We start from the raw sequence: 17,586 nt of genomic DNA, 5'->3' as shown, positions 1-17,586 counted from the left end.
CCGTTGCGGAGCACAGGCTCCGGACCGCAGGCTCGGCGGCCATGGCTCACGGGCCCAGCCGCTCCGTGGCATGTGGGATCCTCCCGGACCGGGGCACGAACCTGCGTCCCCTGCATGGGCAGGCGGACTCCCAACCACTGTGCCACCAGGGAAGCCCAAACTTTTCTTATTTTAAGCCACACAGCTGGAGATTATTTTTTACTATAGTATAACCCAGCCTATCCTGACTGAAGTAGCTGGTGAAGAGAATTACAAAACAGACATAAGGCAGGCTCTGATCTCCTTCAATATTACATTAAATTTGGCTGAAACATGGCTGAATAAAAATTCAAGGGCTGGACAAAGGGGAAGAGAAACTTGGTGCAATTAAGCTTAAAAAGGTTTTAGAACCACCTGGAACAATCAAACCACCACTTTTGCCACCTTCAGGGAGCTCAGCACATCGATTAATCCCATAATATGACACAGCTTCCTGGATAATCAGAACATTTTCATATTTTCAATGAAATAGTATGGTTCAATGAAATAATAGGGGAGCTCTGATCAGCACAGTTAAGTAAAGGGTCAGTTTTGGGGGTTGGATCACTGTCCTATGTGTACTTGATAAAACTAAATAAGCAGGACTGGCTTAATTTAGAAAGCAGATGCTAGGGGCTTCCCTGGTGGCGCAGTGGTTAAGAATCCACCTGCCAATGCAGGGGACACTGGTTCGAGCCCTGGTCCGGGAAGATCCCACATGCCGCGGAGCAGCTAAGCCCGTGCGCCACAGCTATGGAGGCTGCGCTCTAGAGCCCACGAGCCACAACTACTGAGCCCATGTGCCACAACTACTGAAGGCCGCACACCTAGAGCCCGTGCTCTGCAACGAGAAGCCACCGCAATGAGAAGCCCGTGCACCACAATGAAGAGTAGCCCCCGCTTGCAGCAACTAGAGAAAAGCCCGCACGCAACGAATACCCAATGCAGCCAAAAAAAAAAAAAAGAAAGCAGATACTAGTACGTTTCAATTTTGATTAGGCCTATTGATATCCACATCAAACCTGAGATATGTTTGAACATACCATATAATTTATTTAATATTCAATTGAATAGGAGGGCTAAGATTCTCATTTCCTAAGTTATTAGTACCATTTAGGTAAAGGTCAGACGAGCATCTTTACTTTCTCCTAAACCTTCAATGTATCACATCCATACAGTATAGAATCTGTAGTAAAGTCAACTGATTTAGGAATAAAAAGTGAACATGTAACTTTCTGAGAAATACAATCCCTGAAGTACTCATTAAAATGGCCAAATTTTATGACAGTGACTAACAACAGGGCACAATTCAAAAGCAAAATCTTTCCGTTAATGTGAAGTAAACTGAGCAACAGAGATGACCCTGGAGTGTCTTAGGGCCAGGGCACACTCTGCAGGTAAGACTCAGCCCAATAAGAACAATTTATAATGTGCTTCTTGATTTAATGTGCTAACAGGTCAGGTTCTCAGAGGCAGTTCTAAAATTATTTCAGTCAGACTTTATTTTTAGTAACTGTTACCACCTCTCTCAGGCCTCTTTTCTGAAGCTTTATATTTTACTGCCTTAAATACTTTATAATAGCTACCAACTAAATCACTATTATTTTCATTTTTTAATGATCCTGCTTCACTGGTACATATACATGAGCATGCACACACACACACAAGCACACACAGGACCTGCTTCCAGCTCCCATTTTACGATGCCTTTTGGAAAGCCTGGCTGATAGGCTGTCATAGGGCAATGAAGACAGAATGCTTCTGTGTATACGTTTATTTTCACATTGTATAGGAAGTTACAACGTCAAAAAAATAGTATATAAATGAACATAGGTATAAGTCACCCAGAACAAAAGAATGAACCTGTACTTAATGAAAAGAATCAGAATTTCTGTAACACAACAAACACCCACATCCTACATTTTTTTGGACAAGTGGCAACTATACACACACATACACAGGGTGAGGACCGGTACATCAGTGGTACGAAAACACCTTCTTTGATGCAGTCACTTAGGAATTGTTTAAAAAAAAAAAGTATAATTCAGCATCTGGATGCTAAATAAAAGCTAAATGATGCTAAATAAAAAGCTGGGGGGGGGGGGTCTAAATAAATAGGGGAGTCACTCTACCCACTTCCCTGTTTCCAACTTCTAGGAATTCAAGTTTATTCAAAAACTGGACATACACAACTCCATAACTACTCTCTTTTCTTCAATAACTTCAGAATGGTAGTTTTAAACAACTTTAAAACTTAAGCTCCTTTTGAATTTCCCAAAGTGTTTTTGCACTCTTCTGCAGATGGGTCTCTTCTTCAGGGGCCAACTTTACTTTTATAAGGTTGGTAATACCACTCCCTCCCAGGATACAAGGAACACTGAGGAATACTTCTTCATTTATTCCATAGAGACCCTTAATTCTGGTGGAAACTGGATGCACTCTCCTAAGATTCTTCACAATACTTTCTGTTAAGTCAGCTACAGACAGGCCAATGGCCCAAGAAGTATAACCTTTCGTTTTAATAATCTCATAGGCGCTAGCAACCACATCTTTGTGCACATTTTTCCACTGCTCAGGATCTTTATCAGTTCCTATATCTACGTTCAGATCCTTCAGAGGGACACCAGCGATGTTCACTCCACTCCACACAGGAACACTTGAGTCTCCATGCTCTCCAAGGATCCACCCATGACAGCTTTCAGGATGGATACCAAGCCTCTGCCCGATGAAGAAACGGAAACGGGCAGTGTCCAGATTACAACCACTTCCAATAATACGGTTTTGGGGAAATCCACTCAACTTCCAGGCTACGTAAGTTAAGATATCCACTGGATTGGAAACAACAATCAGTTTGCAGCGAGGACTGTACTGAACAATACTGGAAATTATTAACTTAAAGATGGCGAAATTTCGCTGGACTAAATTAAGGCGTGTTTCTCCTTTTTCCTGGCGTGCACCTGCTGTGATAATCACGAGGTTGGAGTTTGCAGTGACAAGGTAATCTTCGCTGGAAATAATATTGGGCATTCTCACAAAATGGCTGCCATGCTGAAGATCCGCTGTCTCACCCTTCAGTCTGCCTCCATCAACATCCACCAAGGCAAGTTCATCACTCAGGCCTTTTAACAGGATGCTGATAGCACAGGCCATGCCAACCGATCCAGCTCCTACAATGGAGATCTTATTGCAACGAACGGGCTCCTCTGAGGGGAAATTCTTCATAAGCTCACACTTGACCGTAGCCATCTTGGACGCGGGGGCGATGGGCCAGGTGCCCCTGTGGGCGATGCCTGCCGGCTGGCAGGGACTCAACACCATTCCCGGGCACAGGCAATTCAGTCTCACAGCGCCCACTCTCTGCCTGGCCCGCTGCATTCGCACAGCCCAGCTCATGGCTACTCACTCGAGAGGTGAAGGAAGAGAGATAGGAAGAAAGCAGCAGGCAGCCTAACAAGCTCAAAAGCAGAGAGCTGTGACCGTTGGCCGTTTGCTCAGCCCGTTACTGCGGCTGCGCAAGGCCGCGACCTTTGGACGCGGCCTGCTACTGCGGCTGCGCAAGGCGAGCGCAGCTCTCGTGGCCTCAAACGGGCCTCCGCAAAGTACTTCAGGTCTGATCTGATTGCGGGGAGGGGGACGACGATGACGACGCGGTAGGGCTCCTCTCGCAAATGAATTCTGGAGTTAAAATTTTAAGAACTCGAATTCTCTCCACTACTTAGCATGTATAATGAGACAACCCAGATCCTTGTGATTACTGATTTTCTGTTTTCACTACATATGCCAAGTAAAAACATTTCCATTCAGTACAGATGAAAATAAGGTTAAATTTTCATAACTGTATCCCTGCCAGGAATAACCAGGTGCGTATCCTTTGTCTCCCAATGGCCTCCTGCACCATTTCCCTGCATCCGTTGGAAAAGTGGGACTCCTGTTTCCCGTTGTAGCCAGTTCGAGAACCTTACACTTGGAAAGGCTTCCGCTGCCTTTATGTCAGTCACGACCGTGACTGCGGAAGTCGTAGGATCCTGACGACAAGGGGCAAGAGCCGACCGTGAGCTAGTCAAACAGTTGCGACAAAGGAAAGCTCCTAATTGAGAGTCCTGATCGAAAACGACTTCTCGAGTAGAAAGATGGTGATGATGTAGCCTGATATCAGCATGAGGATATATCTTCTACGTCCTTAAAATGGCAAATTTTGGCCAACTGCACAAACCAGATTATTGATTAAAGTACTAAAATATTAGCTAGTGCAATATGGCACCCGTGTACCTTACTTTCCTCTGCGTTCTTCTGGTCAGTGTTATGAATGTCCTTTCAAATTTCTAAGGAAATAAAAACTTTACATCTGATACATATATTTTTTATATATATATATATATATATATGTATATATACACACACACACACACACACACACACACACACCCGCTTAAACCCAATAAACTATAAAAGTCCAAACAAAGATAACAGTACTTTCTCCTCACTTAATATAAACAGAATTCTGACCATGTAATGATTCCTCAAAGCTTTCCTCTCATTCCAAGAAAGCAGTATGTTCTCCCCTAACGGAGCTCTTGGTACGTGCCGCCTCCTCACAGGCAGGAAAAAAAATTGTATATGTATATATATGTGTGTGTGTGTGTGTGTGTGTGTGTACACATATATGTTCCATTTTAGAATACCAAATCTTGACAAAATGAATATTTTACATTCAGGACTTGAAAAGCTATTCGCATTCTTTCTGCCACTGAGCTGCAGTCCAGGAAGAGAGCAACAGTAAGCAAAGGAGTTGGTGAGAGGCGAGAAAAGTGTGGCAACAGTGGAGACCCTGCCATCCTGTTTAGATGGTACAGTACGAGCTCCGTGTCACACAAAATGGTAAGAGCACCACATACATGCGTTCTCTCCACCCCGGTGGTCAGATTTATGGTCACCGTTTGTCAAATTAAAAAGGAGAATATTTAAATGATCTTTATTTAATGGTGGCTGACATCTTATTCTTTCTTTTATCCCAGTCATAGCTTGAAATGTTTTAACCTGATGCCTGTTCTCACTTTTTCCTACAATGATTCCTTTGACCAGTCATTTTTCTTATAAGTGTTCTTGAGGATGAAATTCAAGGACATAAAGACTCTTAGTTAGACGGCCTTTTTCTACAGTAATTTTCTTTCTAGAGTTTGAACCTCTTCAGAAATACCATCACTATGACAGCTGCCTCTTCAGTTTTTCCCCTTAGCCACACTAAATCAATTTTGAGAAAAATAACACTCTCCAAAATAAAAATATCTCAAACAAAGCAGCCTTTTATTTACAGTAAGTCTTGAGATAAGAAGGAAAGAACTAAAACAGATGAACAGATGACAGGTCTACCCAAAGATGTGGAAAGCCAACTCTAGCTAGCCAGCTCCCTAATGACCTTCTGTCTTAGGTGGCTCATTATTCCTTTTGAATGGAAAATCTAATTCAAATTATCTATTCAAAATTCAGTATAATATTATGGCTGATGGCAGGATTATGCCATAATACTTTTGGTTACACCACTTAGGAGGGAGGAATCAGGAAATAAAGATGACTAGCAAGCGTCTGGACCAAGGAGGGTTGTAAACTAAGTCACTCTATTCCTTCCACCTGGACTCTCATCCCCAGCTCCCCCTGCCCTTTTTCCATCTAGGAGTCCAGCTCAAATATTCCACGCTCTCCTAAGTCTTCTACAGTCTCCCAAGGAGAATTGACTTTTTAAAAATCCGCCACCACTGTACTGTGTACCTCTCTCCATTACAGGATTTATCACACACAGTTAAATGTAATTACTTATGAATTTGTCACTCCAAAAGGGATCACCTTTTATTTAACAGCATATCCCTATCCTCCAGAACAGAGCTTGGTATATGAATAGGGATTCAGTAAATGTTTATGGTAGAAAAGAATGAGGAAATAACTACAGAACTGAGCCAAGTAAGGCTAGAGGGCTAAAATGTGAGTGAGATGGAAAGGCAGGGCTGGAGAATCCACCTGGTGCTGGAGTTCTGAATAAAGGGGTAAGTAAAATGGTGCCTGTCTGGGGTTTCTTAGCAAGGTTGATACATAAATTTCAGATAAAGCTATGAATAAACTAAAAGATTTCTTAATTACTTTCAAAGCTAATGCCCACCTTTACCACCTTACAACATACAAATTAAAAAGAAAATTCTACAGTGCTAGAAACACAGTAAAATAAATATGCAAAGGCAGAAGGAATATTTTTATCCTTTGAAGTTATTTAAAATGTTTTGTTCTATGGAAAACTTTTAAGAAAATAATCCGTGCACAAAACCCTGGATTTGAAAAAACAAACAAACAAGATGCAATGAAAGCAGTGTTAATACTGTAAGCTATAAACTCACCAGCATGCAAGTAGAACATTATATAAACACAATTATTTTAAAAGTCTTGTGATTTGAAACTCATAAAATGCAAATTGTAGTTTTTTTAAAAAAATTAGTGGGCTGTGATTCTGTTGCTCATAGATACTAAAATCTACCTAACTCCGTAATCCTTGTGTGGGGCATCTTTACAAATCCCAGTACCTCAAAGTATTTTCTTTCGTCAGCAGTACTGGGAATGCTGGGGGAAGGACAAAAGCAGGGCCACAAAGCTTTGTCTACTGTGTAGAATAAAGGTAGAATGTCCATTCAAAAAGCAACCCTGGCACCAACTTCCTATTTATGGTATTCAAATACTATAACATGAATTGGCAAGCTCTTCTGATAAGTTACCCAGAGCTCACTTTTGTTCTTTAAAGGCATCATCTTACACATAACTTTTAATGCAATGTAAAAAAGCTGCTTGGGCTTCCCTGGTGGCGCAGTGGTTGGGAGTCCGCCTGCCGATGCAGGGGACACGGGTTCGTGCCCCGGTCCGGGAGGATCCCGCGTGCCGTGGAGCGGCTGGGCCCGTGGGCCATGGCCGCTGAGGCTGCGCATCTGGAAGGGGCCACAACAGTGAGAGGTCCGTGTAAAAAAAAAAAAAAAAAGCTGCTTGTATGAACCATTAAAAAGGAATTATTTTAATGTGGCACAAAACATGAAAAACAAAGAAATTAATATTCATTAGTATGTGTTTAAACATCCTAAATCATATCTAAAAAGTGAGAGTTTAATTTTATGGCTTAGGCTCTGACTGCACTAAGTGCTGTTTTACTAATTCAGCTCATTTATTCTCTGCGATTGGCTTAATAGAAATACTACTCTAGTCCAGTAACAGCAGCCTTACCCATCAAAAAAAAAAAGGACGCAAAGGATATTTTTGTGTATGGAAGTTACTTTCAGTTTGAGGCAACCTTAAGTTACCTTTATCAACTCCAAACTGCCAAAACAGATTAACTCCACGTTATAAAGTTTAAAAACTAATTTGCCGCCAGACTCTATCTGGGCAACAAAGAGGGTCAGCAGCATTGGGAATAGTGAAGAAAGAAAGGGGTGTTCTAGGTGGGGGAGCAGCAAGGACAAGGCTCTGAGGCTAGAAAGCACACTGCCTTTCAGCACGGCTAGACCTCTGACCGTGACAGAGGCTTATTAGAGGCACAGCTAGACTCTCAACCGCAGCACTCCTGACATTCTGGACCAGATCATTCTTTATGGGCCTGTCCTGTGCACTGTTGGATGTGCAGCAGCTTCCCTGGCCTCTACCCATTAGATGCCAGTAGCTCTCCTGTAGTTATGACGGCCCAGACAGTACCTCCAAACACTGCCAAATCTCCGTCGTGGGTGGAGGTGGGCGGATGGGACACAGCAAATTTGCCGCACACACCTCCCCCACCCTGGTCGAGAAGCAATGGGTTAAAGAATAAGCAGGGGCCCGATCACACAGGAACTTACAAACGTCTTCAAGGGCCCTGGAATGTATTCTCAAGGCAAGAGGGCGCCACTGAAGTGACAGCGGCAGTGTGATCAGATTTCATCCAACAGAGTTCACTAAGTACCTCCTCTGTGCTAGTAAGCACGGTGCAGGTGCTGAGGATACGACAATGAACGAGGTACACTCCACTCTCTTAGAATTTATGTTCTTTTAGCAAAAACAGATTAACATTTTAAAATGGTCAATATAACTTCATTTTGCAACAAGTGTCGTGAAGAAAACAAAGCAGGATAACATCAGAGAGGAACTGAGTGGTGGGAATGAAGAGGCTACTGTATTTTAATTAGATGGTCTGGGGAAGCTTCTCTGATGGGGTGAAGTAAATTTGCGTTGAAACCCTGGATGGCAACACAGAGCCAGCCCTGCAAAGACCCAGGGAAAGAGTTTCCTGGGCAAAGCTAGAAAGGCCCTACGCGTAAGGCTGGAGTGCTGAAGGAACAAGAAGGCCCAGGGCCTGGCAGGGCGAGGTGGGCGTGGGATGGGAGAGGTGATGGTGGTGGCTCAAGATGAGGTCAGCGAGGTAGGTGGGGCTACATCCTGTGAGACTTCCTCAACAGGAGATGCTGAAGGGTTTTTAAATAAAGGAGTGACATGATTTGACCTACATTTAAAAAATATCTACGTGGGAAAAAAAATTCTAGGGGAAGTAAAGGAGAGGCCGAGATACTAGACAAGAAACTGTTTCAATACACCAGGCAAAAGGTGAATGGAGGTGGAGAGAGATGAAAGAGCCAGGCTCTGTTTAGCAGCTGGGCTAACAAGCAGGTGCTCACAGCTTAGGTGAAGGGAATGACGGGAAATGAGAAAATCTACCATGATTCTCTGCTGGGTTTTTGGCTTGAACGACGGGGGGGATGGGAGTGGCACTCACTGAAATGGGAGAGACTAAGGGAGGAGCAAGTTAGGGAGGAGGAGAGGAAACCACAACTTCTGGCTGGGATGTGGGGCTTTGACATGCCTGTGAGATGAGATGGACCACGTGCGGTTCCAAGGCAAATCTGAAGGTCAGGCTGGAGCTATGTATTTGGACATTATCAGATTGTATAGATTGTTTTTAATGCCAGGGACTAGGCAAGAGCACCAAGGACTGAGGACAGATGGAGAACAGAAGAGTTCAAGTATGAAGCCACTGGACACTCCAACACTTCCAGGTCTGCAGAGGAGGAGCCAGAAAAGGAGATGAACAAAAATGGCCAGTGAGGTGGAAGGGGTAGAAGCCAAGAGAGGGGAGAATGCTCCCTCGTGTCAAGTGTTGCTGAGAGGTCAAGTAAGAAGGATGACGACAAGACCTGGACCTGGCAACAAGGACGGCACTGGCGACCCACACCAGCAGTTTTGGGTGTGCTGGGAAAGAAGCTGGACCGAGGAGAAAAAGGAGAGGAAGTGGAGACAGCGATCACAACCAACTCTTTTCAAGAAACCTCTCCTATGACGGGAAGCAGGCACATGGGCTGGTACCTGGAGGATGACGAGGAACACCGAGAGAAGACTTTAAGAGGTGGGAGAAACTAGAACACGTCTCCACACACTGCAGCAGAGGGAAAACTGATCACCATCAAAGGCTGGGGATCATTATGGGAGCGAGGTCCTTGGGTAGATGGGGGTGGGAGGCGGGTGGATGCCCTCATGCGCGTGGGGCTTTGGCCGCAGTATGGATATTCCGCCCATGTTAGAAAGGCAGAGGTGCGGGGAAGAGGAAGGCCAGAGCATCCTTGCGGTAGTGTGGGGAAAGGGCTGTGACGGGGCAAGGTGGCAGGCAGGGAGAAGGAACCTTAGCTGTGATAAGCACCTTGGGGCAGGAAGGTGCCCCAGCTACAGTGGCTGTGAGGGTGGGGGAGGAGCAAGACTTGGTGACTGATCAGATACAGGGGTGAGAGAGAGTGCGGTCACGATAAAGTCCAGCTTTCCAGTCCAGGCCGCATTGCTAGATGATGGATGACACTGCCATTCACGGTGGGTGACCCGGCAGTAGGTTGGGGGGCGAAATGGGGGGGGGGGGTAAATGACAGTTCAAGTGGAAACACACGTAACACCAGTGGGACATCCAAGCATCAGTGTCCAGTCAAATGGGCCCGTGAGCTAGGAGCGCAGGGGTCTGGCTGAAGACACGGTCCTGGCAGTTGTCTGCATGTGGATGAAGCCACTGGAATGGACAGAACCGTGGAGAAAATACCAGGGCAAAGGAGGAACCTGAAGTCAACAGGATGGGGGGAGGTGAAAAACAAGAGCCAAAGTAGGATCAGGAAGAAGTACAGAAAGAATAAGAACTATGAAAGCCCAGAATCTGTTAGCACAGAAGCAAATAGTAACTGATATATCTGAGTCATCAAGAAAAAGTGAAATTACGTTCAACACAATCTGCGTTGTGGAAAGATATACAGCACATTAAAAAAAAAGATTTCTTCTTAAAATTGTTAGAAGTATTTCAGTCAGGAAATACTGAAACAAAGCTTAAGGGGAAAGCGTGTGCTATCAGGTCTGCACTCCACAATGCTTTGGTTAGAGATCTGCTCATGTGAGACCAATTTTCTATGCTCAGTAAGAAAACCCAAGTGAAATCAAGGCTACCTTCCCTCCAGTGGAGTGAGACTGGGAACATTCTTGAGGTGATTAAGCCTGGTTTGTGTCAGGCCTGGAACAAGAAGGCTTTTATGGCAGAGCTTATCTTTCCTGGTAAGTGTTGCACATTCTTACTTTATAAAATGCTTTATAAGATGCTTGGGGCCCTATTTTACTTGTAAAAGGAAACCAGTAGGTTTTTAAAGAGGAATCTTGGCAATACGCCAAAACGGCTGATTTCCCCCAACCCTTGGCAAAAAAAAAAAAAGGGACAGTACATCAGTCACTACGTCCCATTTTAAACTGAGCAAGTCCCTTTGATTCGGTCTCTCTGTCACTAAATTGCTCCTTGACATTCACACAGAGTACCTCTCACCACCAGGATGCCAAGCCCATTAGAGCTGCAATGGAATGGGAAATAAGGAATATAGAGATGTTCTTGTCACCTCAGACCTGAATTTAACTGATGCACAGTGCCACTTCCAATTAATTTAAAAATGATTCCAGGAAAAATATTCCTCACTGCTTAAGCTGTTTGAAGGCCCGAGGGCTTGACAGATGGAGCTATCTCTGCAAGATCATGACGACTGCGTTCTGGGCGGTCTAGGAAGTACCATCAGGAAGAGGAAGCAAGGCGGCGGCTGCTGACATAAGGCAGTCAGAATAAGAAACTGAAGCTTTCTTCCTGGGGGCGGAGCTGGTAGAAATCTTTGGAAGCACTGAAATTAGATTAGGCGAGGACATAGAGGGAAATGTTTCAGCCGTGTTTCAGACTTCCCCTGCAGACCACTCAGAAGTGGCTACCATTAAACAATTTGCCAGGAGACTCGAATTTGTTTTTAATCTTTGACCTAAACCAATGAAAAGTATACAGCATGAAGTTTATTTCCTTCTTAGATATCTTAGAAGTTAAAAACTTTTAAGCTTTTCCATAGTTTTATTTTACATGTGGGGTTCAAGCATTCACCCTACAATGCTGCTTTCATTTGAAATAAGTAAACACGGTGTAAGAATAAATGTATTTAATGTGAGATACACCAGAATGTTGGTAAAACTGAAATTAGCAAAAAGTAAAAGAAATTTCACTGTAATTAGCAAAAGCCCTCAAGCTGGTCATAAGGTAATTAAGAAGTGAGCCTAAATATTAATATAAAAGTATGCCTAGCAACAGCTACCAAAAAGAGCTGGAGAAAATAAATTTTATTAGAGTGCATTCACCATTGTCTCAGAGATAAGGTATAATATTACTTCTTTTAAAAGATCTTTCTTATAATACATACAGATGGCCAATAGGCACATGAAAAGATGCTCAACATTGCTAAGTATTAGAGAAATGAAAATCAAAACTACAATGAGGTATCACCTCACACCAGTCAGAATGGCCATCATCAAGAAGTCCACAAATAATAAATGCTGGAGAGGGTGTGGAGAAAAGGGAACCCTCTTGCACTGCTGGTGGGAATGTAAATTGGTGCAGCCACTATGGAGAAACGTATGGAAGTTCCACAAAAAACTAAAAATAGAGTTGGCATATGATCCAGCAATCCCACTCCTGGGAATATATCAGGACAAAACTGTAATTCAAAAAGATATATGTACCCCTATGTTCACAGCAGTACTATTTACAGTAGCCAAGACATGGAAACAACCTAAATGTCCATCAACAGATGAATGGATAAAGAAGATGTATATATATGTACAATGGAGTATTACTCAGCCATAAAGAAGAATGAAATAATGCCATGTGCAGCAACATGGATGGACCTAGAGATGATCATACTAAGCAAAGTCAGAAAGAGAAAGACAAATACCATATGCTATCACTTACATGTGGAATCTAAAATGACACAGATGAACTTATCTACAAAACAGAAACAGACTCACAGACACAGAGAACAGCCTTGCAGTTGTGGGGGAGGGAGGGACCGGGAGTTTGGGAGTAGCAAGCGCAAACTATTACATAGAGAATGCATAAGCCACGAGGTCCTGCTGTACAGCACAGGGAGCTCTAGTCAACATCCTGTGATGAACCATAATGGAGAAGAATTTTTAAAAAATCCTTCTTTGAAGAGGAAAGTCAAATGACACTTTTTAGAGAAATATTTAAAATATGTATGTTTTAACATGTTTTATTTTTTTAAAGAAAAAGAGGTCTGGCCTTACGAGAAAAAAGCAACCTATATTAGATGAGGAGGCAAGACTGGGGCTGGAGAGTATTCGTGACTCCAGTCACAGATTATTTCAATAAAAGCCTTTACAGCAGCAAGGTCTTCAGAGAGACACAATAAAGGAAGAAATTTTCCATGTATCAGATTGGCAAAAATTTCAGAGTAATAAAAGCTACTAATGGCAAGGGTGCTAGGAAACTTGTATACATTGCTGGTATCTTCTAAACTGTATAAGCTTTCCTGGAAGGCCATTTAGCAACAAATATTAAAAACATTTTAAAAATACACTTTGATTCAACAATAGCATGTTCTGTCTTTAGAACACATTTCTTGACAAAGAAGAGTACAAAAAGATGTATGCCTGTAGAGGTTCACATGGTGTTTGATAGTAAAAAATTACAAACTAAATGCTGTTGGCTGGAGACCGATTAAGTAAATTATAACATACAATTGAGTACCATGTAGCCATTAAAAGTGATGGAGATTCATACACTCCACTGTGCAGAGATGTTCTTATGAGTATTCAGTGAAAAAAAGTTCCATAGTAGTACAGTAAAACAGTATTTATATATGATTATATGTGCATGCCTATAGAAGCGCTACAGGGATGTTCCTACTATAATAAGTGATTACAATTCAGGGAGATCTTTGGTGATTTTTGTTTTTGACCTTTTCTACACTGATTTTTTCTTTTCATACAATGAGTACATATATATATATATATATATATATATATATATATATATATTTTTAATAAAAAAAAAGCCATGGGCTTCCCTGATGGCACAGTGGTTAAGAATCCACCTACCAATGCAGGGGACACGGGTTCGAGCCCTGGTCCAGGAAGATCCCACATACGGCCGAGCAGCTAAGCCCGTGCGCCACAACTACTGAGCCTGCACTCTAGAGCCCACGAGTCACAACTACTGAAGCCCACGAGCCTAGAGCCTCTGCTCTGTAACAAGAGAAGCCATCGCGATGAGAAGCCCGCACACCGCAACGAAGAGTAGCCCCCACTCGCCGCAACTAGAGAAAGCCTGCGCAGCAACGAAGACCCAATGCAGCCAACAAACAAATAAATAAATAAATTTAAAAACCCATTTTTGTTTAAAAAAGTAGGTCCTAAATATATTTTTTCTTTGAAAATAAACACCAATATATGTAAATAAAAACAAATACCTCTTATCCCATGGTTAAAAAAACCCTCCATTTATAAGAGTTAATTTTAAAATTTAAATCTCTGGACAATTTAAAGTATTTTACAATAACTGAGAATGTTTCCATTCATGGTTTTATTTCTATCAATGTTTTAGCTCCTGTGAAGACAACTATAAATGACATGCAAATTTAACTACGCCAGGTATCATGAATATATTCTAACACAACCACAGTAAATGTTAGCAGTGGGTGATTCTGACCAGTATTTTGAGATAACTTCAAACAAATGCAGAACACGGGTCCATTAGGCATAAAAAGCTATAGCGATTCCAATCATATCTATCAGGAATTTTTTATACACCTTATGTTTTTCCTTCAAAGGGAAGAAAAAAAAAACAAGACAGCCTAACCATAAATATGCTCAACCTCTTGCTCAATACCTACTATAAATAATAAAAGGTAAAAAAGTTTTAACATGTAAATAACTATAGGTGGCATGTTTTTTTCTTTTGACAACTGGGGGATTACCAGTTAGTATCAATAACGCCCTTACTGCCTGAAGAGCATTTATCTCCACTATTCTCTAAACTTAAAACATCTGCCCTAATAAACAATCTAATCACATCACCATGTTGTGCACTCACATGGCCCGAATGCACCAGGATCACGTGCACAGCTGCAGTAGGGAACTGTGAACCCATAGTGAATGTTCATTCTTTTCACAATTCAGTTCCTGTTATAAAATTAATGCTGCCTCCATCATAACACATGATAAAATACCATAATTCAAAGTAAGTGATGAACCCATTCTGAGCAATCAGGCCATGCCCATGGCTGGTCAGCAGGGTGGAGCTGGTGTGGCGATGCCAGGCTGGACCTGCACTGATTCCTACGCTAAGGCAGGCAGGGTGCCACTTCAAATCCTGGGCAGCCTGATCTGCTACAGTTAGCTGACAGGATAGCTTCCACTAGCTCTCCTTTTTTGGAACCTCTGATTAAATGATCTACCACTGTGTAAATTAAAATTTTTTATTTATATCTGATGTATTAAACATGTTCCATGCGAATGAAATTCTGCACTAATTATGAATAAACAAAGAGTAAATCCAAAACATTTCTAATAAACTGAAGAGCTTTGCTTTAAGCCTTTTCAGCCAGCAGATGTAGCTGTGAATTAAAATAGGGAATGCAAGCTGCTCTTGGTCAGCCACTAGATGGCACCCTTTTCTATGGAACTGGTTTACACTGGAGATTTAATACAATTCAACTATTTTGACACTGGATTCATTCTGATTTACATGCATTTATCTAGAATGATCATCTCAATTACTTACTGAGAGCACAGACCGCAACCATTTTTGCGCAACATTTTTTGACTAAAACTTTTCATTCCTTATAGACACATGACATTTCCTAATGAGAGGAAGTAAACAGCGATAAAAGTTCATCACTGGGGGCTTCCCTGGTGGCGCAGTGGTTGAGAGTCCGCCTGCCGATGCAGGGGACAAGGGTTCGTTCCCCGGTCCGGGAAGATCCCACATGCCGCGGAGCAGCTGGGCCCGTGAGCCATGGCCGCTGAGCCTGCGCGTCCGGAGCCTGTGCTCCGCAACGGGAGAGGCCACAACAGTGAGAGGCCCGCGTACCGCAAAAAAAAGTTCATCACTGGAATCGGCAACCTCATCAAAACTCTCTAAATGCAGAGCTTCCCTCGTGGTTAAGAATCCACCTGCCAACGCAGGGGACATGGGTTCGAGCACTGGTCCGGGAAGATCCCACATGCTGCAGAGCAACTAAGCCCGTGAGCCACAACTACTGAGCCCACGTGCCACAACTTCTGAAGCCCACACACCTAGAGCCCGTGCTTCGCAACAAGAGAAGCCACGACAATGATAAGCCCGTGCACTGCAACGAAGAGTAGCCCCCGCTCACCTCAACTAGAGAAAGCCCGCACGGAGCAACAAAGACCCAACACAGCCAAAAATAAAAAAAAAATAAATTAATTAAAAAAACAAACAAACAACTCTCTAAATGCAGAACCGAAATATACCACATTGCTCTCCACAAGCCTCAGGGCAGGGTCATATAATAAGAATTTCCTTGGAAAGTCACCCATAACGCTTAAAAACCTATGCCTTATATACTAACAGTCCACTGGGGAGTGCTGTCTTAGTTCAGTGCCAGGCTCAGGGTAGGCCCACAAATGTCTTTTGAATAAACAAATTAATAAACACGACTGCTTTTAAAAGATGTGTCCTAAAAAAGTATCAGTGGGTTCATTTTTCTGTGAGACTTCTCAGATGTGGAAATCAAACTGATACGCCTAATGACTTACCGGTAGGGAGAGGTTATTTGCATTCTCTCTTTTTGGTTAAAGACATGAAGATGCAATACAAAAGGATTCCAAGTCTCCATACATTCAATAGTGCCAATCAGAAAAGAATCCCACCCCCAAATATTTTATTTAGGTAATAATCCTCTTATCAGTGCCATAATACAAAAACTTTCACATTCTAGAAACTAAAATAGCACAGTCTAGCCCATAAAGCCCAAGTTCTCAAGCATATAATTTAAATAACCTAATTTTGTTGGTCTATGAAAATTTGGATGGATTCATTATGACTCTTCTAAATCAAAGACTGTTCATATTTTCAAATACCTTAAAACTTTACTACTCAATTTATGACCTACATTACTAAACTCTAGAAACATTACCTATCAATTCCATGCACTCAATGTGAAGTACTAACAGACCGTCATTTTAATAGAAACCCAAAGCTTAATAACTTTATTATTATTTGCATGCCCCTCCCCCAAAGCAGATTTCATATGTAGTCAAGGAAGTTTTGTGTACTCCTAGGCAGTTGTGCTTTATAGTCAGCATAAATTAATAAAAATAAAATCTAGGACTATTTTTAAAAAAGCAGTATTATTGTCAAAGCAATACATAATTAAGAATTACACAGAAAAGTAAAATACAAAACTCACCCACATGCCCATAATTCTTTCACATATTATCACCAAACATATTTCCTCCCAATCTTTTCCATTTGTTTTCAAATAATTGCTCTCATATGAAAAAAGAATGGCTGGTCCTATATGAGAATGAAGTCAATTGTAATGTTGGGAGGTCCACACTGAAGATACCCAGTAAAACCTGTCAAATGATCAAGACTGTGTGGATCATTCCACAGTCAAAACCAGATTCACTACCTCCTTCCCCTTGCCCCTTCCACCTACTCCTTTATTTCCCACCTTAGCTAAGGGAGGTAAATTGAAAACGAACCAGGTTCTGCAGACCATCAGACTTAGCTTCAAATCTTGACTCTGCCAATTACAGGTTGTGTGACTTAACCCGAGTCCCTATTTCCTCATTTACAGAATGGGGGATATTAACACCTACTTCATAGTTGTTGTGAGGATTAAATAATCTGCTATGTCTAAAATGTCTGGCACAATGCCTGAAATGGAAGAAGAGATTTTATATTGGTCAAAGCAAAATTGAGGTAACAATAAAAATCATCAAAAATCTTCAGTCATGGGTTTTCTAACTTTTTTCAAGTATCCCTACTTTATTATTACAAACAATGAGTAGCAGGCAGTTACTTAAAAAATAAAGGTTACTCAGACTAGGAAAAAAGCGACATCTGTTTGTCTATCAGTATATTTTAAGTGAAAAGTACAATAATGCCTATGTAGTTATTATTAAACTAAATGTGAAAAATTCAATAATAATAATACCTATTACTCCAGCAATTCCCTCTCCCTTGCATCAATTCCCCCCTTCCAC

The 17,586-nt window shown here is 42.0% G+C and overlaps 2 protein-coding genes across 2 annotated transcripts in view; both read right to left on the bottom strand.

Moving 5' to 3' along the window:
• The window catches only part of TMEM242 (transmembrane protein 242), a 47,092-nt gene that overhangs the window by 12,369 nt on the left and 17,137 nt on the right, over nt 1-17,586 (bottom strand). The window lies entirely within an intron of this gene.
• On the bottom strand, nt 1,223-4,310 carry LOC132436824 (L-lactate dehydrogenase A-like 6B). Its single transcript, XM_060029721.1, has one exon. The coding sequence runs from the start codon at nt 3,409-3,411 to the stop codon at nt 2,266-2,268; it is 1,146 nt and encodes a 381-aa protein (XP_059885704.1). The 5' UTR covers nt 3,412-4,310; the 3' UTR covers nt 1,223-2,265.

The sequence above is a fragment of the Delphinus delphis genome, chromosome 14, assembly GCF_949987515.2.
Source record: "Delphinus delphis chromosome 14, mDelDel1.2, whole genome shotgun sequence".
Taxonomy (NCBI): domain Eukaryota; kingdom Metazoa; phylum Chordata; class Mammalia; order Artiodactyla; family Delphinidae; genus Delphinus; species Delphinus delphis.
The sequence above is the reverse complement of the archived record's forward strand: the minus strand, read 5'-3'. Positions and strand labels throughout refer to the sequence as shown.

Excerpts from the sequence above, each read along its gene's own strand:
- LOC132436824 (XM_060029721.1), bottom strand. The coding sequence starts at position 3,411 with ATGAGCTGGGCTGTGCGAATGCAGCGGGCCAGGCAGAGAGTGGGCGCT.